General features: G+C 51.3%; 1 protein-coding gene across 1 annotated transcript in view; it reads left to right on the forward strand.

Annotated features, from left to right (window-relative positions):
- The window catches only part of MXRA8 (matrix remodeling associated 8), a 31,897-nt gene extending 27,166 nt beyond the window's left edge, over positions 1-4,731 (forward strand). Inside the window, exons 9-10 of the mRNA XM_019541575.1 lie at positions 1,513-1,590; positions 4,373-4,731. Coding sequence (XP_019397120.1) covers positions 1,513-1,590; positions 4,373-4,398 — 104 coding nt within the window. The 3' untranslated portion in view covers positions 4,399-4,731. The remainder of the gene's footprint in view (positions 1-1,512; positions 1,591-4,372) is intronic.
- Positions 4,732-7,192: the final 2,461 nt, after the last annotated feature.

Raw genomic sequence — 7,192 nt, forward strand, 5'->3', positions numbered from 1 at the left:
AGGGGTTGGGCACCAGCTTCTTCTTCACTTCAGTGAGGGTTGAACTTCCAAAATCTTCTGGCAGCTTTGGGCATCTCAACCCACAAGCTTGGGTGAGGGGGGGGCTTGAGATGATGGGGATTTTAAGTGTTTTATGGTTTTTGGTGGAAACCAGGTGAAGCTCTGTGGTTTCACTCTTGGGTTTGGAAGTATGATGGTCCTACTTTATTGGGTCTCCCACCCAAGAATCTCAAAGCATTTTGATGTCACGGGAAATATCACCAGAGACTGGCAAAAAGCTGTATAAACCAACCGAGTAGCTTCTCCAACGGTACACTGAGAAGGACATCCCATCCTGGTTCAGCAGTTCCCAGCTCTGTCTGCAACACCTCCGCACCTGTCCCAGGGGACTGTGTGAGGAGCTGTTGACTGGGAGGAAGGAGAGCCATGAGCTAGTTCCAATCCCTGCCTCCAGTCTTCCACACTAGGAAATTTTACTCAGCCGCTTGTGATGAAACCTTGTGCACCATCGTGCTGATCCTGGGGCGCTTATTTGGAAGTGGAGGAAGAGGACACAGGGTGTATCCTATGAGGAGGGAGTGGGAGGGTCGTAGATGGGGAAAGATTCAGAATCTCTGCGGTGGAGCTCAAGGTCACTCAAAAGATGCTGAAATGAAGGGAAGCAAGTAAGACCCAGTGGTAGTTTACAAAAGGGTGATTGTGTGGTTGCATGTGTATGCCCTGGGGCTCTTAACAGACCTGGAGGTGGATGCTTGAAATTGTAGCCCTGTTTTGATCCTTTGGGTGATTAATCAGGTGGCCTGCTCACCTTTCACATTCAGGGAGGGTTGGTTCTCAGCTGACATTCCTAAGGACACAAAGAGATCAAGTGCACCCCTGGTGTGATTCTCTGGATGCCAGTTAACTCACTAACACCTTTCGGGAAGAACAATCTAAAGAGGGAGAGATGGGGCCTGTAAGATCACCAACTGCCCAGCCTTACAGCCTGAACTAGAGAGATCCTGCTGCAAGACCCCAAAACAAAAGGGTGCATGAAATGCAGTAGCAAAGAACTGAGGTGCTCCGAAGAATAGGCTCTGGGCTGAATTCCCTGCAGCAGGCAGGGTCTGGGATGGGAGTTCAGATCTGGGATAAGTCACCCTGGGCAGCTTCCAGTGACGGTGACAGCATTTTCCTGCGGGCACATCTTATGAAACTTCCCCTGTGAACAAAATACCTTAAATAACTCTGTCAGGGAAGGCCTCCACTTGGTTTGTCCAGAGCCTTCTGCTGCAGACAGAGGCATTTGGGGCAATTATTAAAGGCAGGAAACCAAAGTACTTGTAATTGAGCTGGGGTATCTGATTTCTCCTTGCCCAGCAGCTGAGTAACTTCCTGGTACGACAGGTCCAGAGAGGCAGGCAGGATGCTCTTCAGGGCAGAAATCATGCTATGGTCCCCCCTGCAGAGCTTAGTTTTCTCCCATTTCCTTGGTGGAAGCCAGGATCTGACTTGCACTCCTTCCTCGTGCAGATTACAAAAATAACATACTGAAGGAGAAGGCCGAGCAAGCCAGGACCCTCCCAGCAAAGAACATCGACTTAGACAAAGGTAATAATGACCTGTAGGCTGGATGGTCTTGGTGGGAGGGAGGGAGAGGGGAGCATCACACCATAATGCCAGCAGACCAAGCCACAGCTGGAGAAAGAATGTCTAAACATCCTGACATAGGGCAGCAGGAATGAGGAGCTGGTTCTGCTTGGTTTCTTTCATCAGAAAGCCACAAGCTAGAAGTGGTGATTAGGCTCCTTAAAAGCCTTTGGCAGCACATGAGTAGAATTTTCTTTTCTGGAGGGGACTATGTAATGGAGATGGAAATCCTCTCTCTTGTGTCCTTTCCCCCAACACACAGTGGCTCGGAGATGAATGCTTCTCTGAGCACAGATGCCCCAGCAGAAATATGCCCCCATAGTGGTGAGGAATGAATCACTTCTTGCACAAGGGGATAATTTCATTTATGGTCATCATCTGCATCATCCAAAGAAAGCAAACAACCCCCTGTGAGCATGACTCTCCTGACATGTAGGTCAATATAAATCCAGAGTGACTTTGTGGAGTTACGCAGATGAAAAACTGGCACTAAGTGAGAAGGGAAACAGGCCCTGTCTCTCCTGTAATTTGGTGTTTGAACCTTATCTGTGCCATGGAGATGGGATTCAGATGGTGATAGCCTAGGGCAGGGGTCAGCAACCCCCGGCACGTGTGCCGAGCACGGCACTTGAGGCCATTTTGCTCAGCACACCACCACCAGCCTGGGCTCTAGGCAGCTGCTGCCAGCCGTGAAGCACGGGTTGCTCCCAGCAGGCGGCTGGGAAGCTGCAAGCCCTGCTGCAAGCAGACCGGGCTCCGTACTTGGCAGCAGCTACCCCGAGCCTGGGCCAGTTGCAGCCAGGAGGCTGCAAACATCTGCTCTGGGCTCCGGCATTAGCTCCATACCCGGGAGTGCACGGGTGCCTTGGAACGGATGGTCTGGGAGGGGCCTGAGGCAGTGCAACCCCGGCCTCTTCCCCACTGCTGGTACAGAGCTGATGACTGGGCTCCGGAGCCCAGCGCAGCTGTTTGTACCCAGCCTGGGGCATCTGCAGCAGGCAGTGGGCACTGCAAACAGCTGCACTGGGCTCCACAGCCCTAGCATCAGCTCCATGCTGGTGGAGACTACATGTGCACCTCAGACAGCGGGGGGGCTGTGCTTCCTCAGGCCCTATCCCCACTGTCCACTCTGAGGAGTGCGTGCACCTGCCGGTATGGAGCGGAGGCCGGAGCCCGGAGCAGCTCTTTGTAGGCTCCCGGCTGCAGCCGACCCAGGCCCTGGTAGCTGCTGCCAACCACGGAGCCCGGGCTGCTTGCAGCAGGGCTTGCAGCTGAGCCCGCCTGACTTCCACCTGCTCTGAGCTCAGCCCTGACCCAGCAGGATGAGGCTGGCACTGCCCCTTGCCAGGAGTACTGCTCCTTTTGCGGGCTTAGCTGTGCAGGGTGGGTGGGTGGTTGGGCTGATGGGCAGGCTCTGGGCTGGGACCCCGGCCTGAAGGCTGGCTCCCCAGGGAAGCACGGGGGCTCTGGCGGGACCAGGGCACTGTTGGGTCGGACTTTGTCCAGTGGCCCAGGAGCCTGGCTCCATGCGCCCACGCAGCTGGTTCTGTGCATTTGTCTGCCTCTGTCTGGTCCTGTGTGTCTGTGTGCGCACGCGTGTTTCTGGTCCCAGATGTGTGTGTGCACGTGTCTGTTCTGGGTGTCTTCTGGTTCTCTGTGTGGTTGTGCGTGTGTCTGGTTCTCTCTCTGCTCTCCTTTTTCTTTTTCTTTCCCTCTCTCCTCTTTCTCTTATTTGTCTCTTTTTTTCTCTCTCATTCCAACATGCTCAACAAAAAAGGAATACACAACAACAAAGGCAACATTTATGATTATTAAATATACTAATATGCAGCATGTCCTGCCATATGCCACCTCCCCATTTTGTTTTTCTGGCAAGCCGGCACTCTGGCATCTTCCAAGGTAGACATTATAGGTTTTTCAGCACTCCAGCCAAAAAACATTGCCTACCCCTGGCCTAGGAGATCACACAGGTTGCCTTTGCTCTGGATGGAGCCACCAGGCTAGATCTGCCTGGATTCTGCAGGGACCAGCCAGGACTATGTCTCGCTCCAGTCACACCAGCATAACAATTGATTGTATCAGTATCACCAAGATAAGAAGTCACTGAGTGTTCCCAAGGAAATAAAGGCTATCTTGCGTCCCATATAGCAAGAGGCTCTGTACATTATCTGGAACAATGAGCTGTCTGTCTGAGGACAGGCTTTTCCTACAGGGTTGACCTGCATCCATTTCACCTGGAATCGGATCATGTCGCTGACCTGAGCTAGTAAGACTGTGAGGGAGAAGCCAGCTCAAAAGGGGCTGGATGAAAGGCTCTCCATCCACTCCTCGGTCTGGACAAGGCTCTGAGCTTTTTTCACAAAGAGCTGAAGCCTGGCTCACTGCATGTAGACATTTTATACGTCTCCATCACTGGAGGGGTCATTACTGTGTGTTTGCCCTCATCAGGTTATCACGATAGGGAGAAACCGTGTTATTTCCTTTTGAAGATCTGATATGCAGCTTTAGGAGACAGGCCTCTATGTTCTGGGCTTAATCCTTGGCCACCTTTTCAGCTGAGGCTCCTTCTCCTAAACCCACAAATACACCCCAGAAACAGCTGGGCCTTATAACAGATGTTTACAGAGCAGGGTGGCGGGGTATGTAGCAGCTGTGTACATCTGCATTATGTGTCACAGTGGGCTTATTTGACTGATATTAAACCCCTGTGCAGACAGTAACCTCCATGCCTCTTTGCTCACAGATTTCCGGAAGGAATACTGTAAATGAAGATACCCCAGAGCTGCTGGCTGGACCAGAAGCTGCAATCAAAAATAAAGAACTAGACAAGAGATGCATTTTCTTATTACAACCTCCTTCCAGTTACCGTTGGGCTTTTATATAGGCTTTTCCCTGTTGGGCACAGAGTCATTTGCAGATGCTTGCAGAAAGAGTTAGGCCATGTTTTGTAGGTGATTGTAGGGTGGATTTGGGTGGCTTTTTTTTTTTTTCTCTTTTCTTTTCCTACCTTCTTCCTGATTTCTTTGTTCCTTTGCATCAATGGCTTTACGAGCTGAATCAGCAGACGTGTAGCAGCTTTCAATAAATCCAACCTGCACCACGGCCCCGAGCCATCGTTGTATCAGGTACTTTTCCATGCAATGTGTTTCACAGCAAATAACCGAGGACCTGATTGTGGCCTCCCTTACTCTCTGCTCTCCCTTACGCTGGCGTAAACCAGGAGAAACAACAAAGACACTCAACACTATACAAGGGAGGGGGAGTACGCACAGCTGAGTCAGCCTGGCATCGCTAACAGGAGTTAAATGAGTACTATCCTCATTTTGCAAACAGGGAAACTAAGGCACAAGGCTCAGCCAATTCCCAGGGTCTTCAAGGGGACAAGTGGCAGTGCTGGGATTTTCTCCTGGACATTCCTGTGCTTAACCCCCTACTTATCCCACTGCACTCACTCTTCCACCCTTTTTTTTTTTACTGCAGACTGAATCCAGCCCTGGTATGAGCAGATATGGCTTCTTTTGAAATCAGTGGGGTTGGAGATCCTTGAAGCCAGCATGAGTCAGATTGAAACCAGAAAGCTTGTCGTGTACTAGGCCAGTCCTCTGGGATCTGCAGTGTAGTTCTCTGTTTGGGGAATGAAAGCGGTGAAGTGCTCGTGGTCTGAGCTTTGGCTCAACCCAATGTTTTGGCTGCTGTTGTGGCTGATGCTGGCTGTCATGGATGTGTTTGTGCACCTCGGTTTTGCTGTGTAGGCCCCTGGAGTGAGCTCAGTGCAGTAGGTCTCACCTCTGCAGGATGGATCAGGGAGGAGAAATACCAACTCCAGGCCAAGGCATGACCTCTGGGTGTAAGAGGGGCAGCAATGGAGGCTGAATTAAGCTTAATATGAACAATTGAGGCCAAACTTGGACTCTCTGGGTGGGATTTGCAAAAGCACCAGTGTGACTGAGAAGCCTGGTGTCTGGTGACAGTCCGTGCAACTTATGCTGGAAAGTTACTTAGACTTCTGCAACTTCAAGCTGCTGAATTGTTATCAAGCTGTTGCTCCAGTGGGGCCTTTTCTTACTTTTCTGCAAGACTGGGCAGTCCTGTAGGTGGGGGATCAGATTCTGAAGGGCTCCAGGGCATAGGGAGCCACTTTCCCAAGTGGGCTACAGCACATTTCTTTGTGCTGGTTACCTGGAATGGGGAGAGTTGAGGGAGCTGAAGTGGACTTTGGCTCCACATTCAGAAGCAGATGCCTGAGCCAGCAGAGGATATGGGCAGAGAAACCCTTTTCAAATAAACAGCTTGTTGGGTTGGGATTTCAGGTTTCAAGCTGGGTCTTGTTGCATGGTGGAGATCACTTGACAGCCGCTGTCCTGGGTGTGTTTCATAGAAATCACAGAGGAAGGAACCTCAGGAGATCATCTAGTCCGACTTTCTGCTTTTGGCAGAAGTTTCCCAGGGAACTCATGCCACAGGATTGGTACAGAATGGCTAAGTAGGTTCACACTGAGTGGGTCTGGGGCTTGGTTTGTGTTCATGTGCTGTGGTGTACCCAGGTATTGCCAACGGCAAAGATCCCTGAGGAAGCCTTGGCTGAGATAGGAAGTGATAAATGGAGAGCTATTGATTTCAAGCAATCAGCTTAGAACCCTGGAGTTACTAAAAAAGCCTGTGAGTTGGAAAATTTAAAAATGCAAACAGGTATTTGGAAGTCAAGTGCTCAGTGTTAAAACCCAAGCGAGTGAGGGCAGGGAAGTCAGCGAATGTTAGAGGCGGCTGCCTCAATTCTGCCCTTGCTTCACATCCATCCGTGTGCCCATCCCTCTGCGTTGCAAAGACATTCTCACCTCGGCAGCTGTGCTTCTCTGCCCCTTAGCAGTGCGTGCACCGTGACACTTGTCACGTGAAACAGGCTTCCCCTGTTGCAGGTATGAGGAGGTAACCTGCCCTGACCCTACTGGCTTATCACAGGGGCAGGGGAGCTGAGTAGTGTACCGGGAGCCTTGGGGCCTGTCTGAGTTGCATGCTGTGTATGTAGTCACTAGCACTGGGAGCTTGAATGGGGTAGAGCTGGGATATCTACCCCAGGATATTTACCCAGCACTCTTTCCTGCCCAGGACAGGAGGTCGGACTTAATGATCTACTGAGGTCCCTTCTGACCCAAGCATCTAAGAGTCTAGCAGATTGTGGACAGGGAATTGTGCAAAGGGTTGTGTGGGGCAGTCATGAAGAGTGGTAATGTGGCTTCTGGCCTCTGCTTCATGGCTGGGGTTGTGGTTAATAGGCGGTGTGTTGCGTTTTCCCTGGGAAGTTGCAGTATGAGGTTCTGAAGCCTGTGGCTGGCGGTTATGTGGGAGTAGGGGTCACAGGCTATGCACTTGGTCTTGCAGACGGACAATTGGAGCGTGAGTCATGATACGGTATTGCCTCACCACGATGTGGTATTGCCTTGCTGTCATAGCTCTTGCCTCTCTAGAACCAGCCTGGCTGCAGATTCGGGGTGCGGGAGCATGGCCTGCAGGGGCTGCCAGTTCACTGGGAAAACCAGAAAAAAGCTGAGGTAGGACAAGGATG

Source organism: Crocodylus porosus, unplaced genomic scaffold (genome assembly GCF_001723895.1).
Source record: "Crocodylus porosus isolate Cpor-Errol unplaced genomic scaffold, CroPor_comp1, whole genome shotgun sequence".
NCBI lineage: Eukaryota > Metazoa > Chordata > Crocodylia > Crocodylidae > Crocodylus > Crocodylus porosus.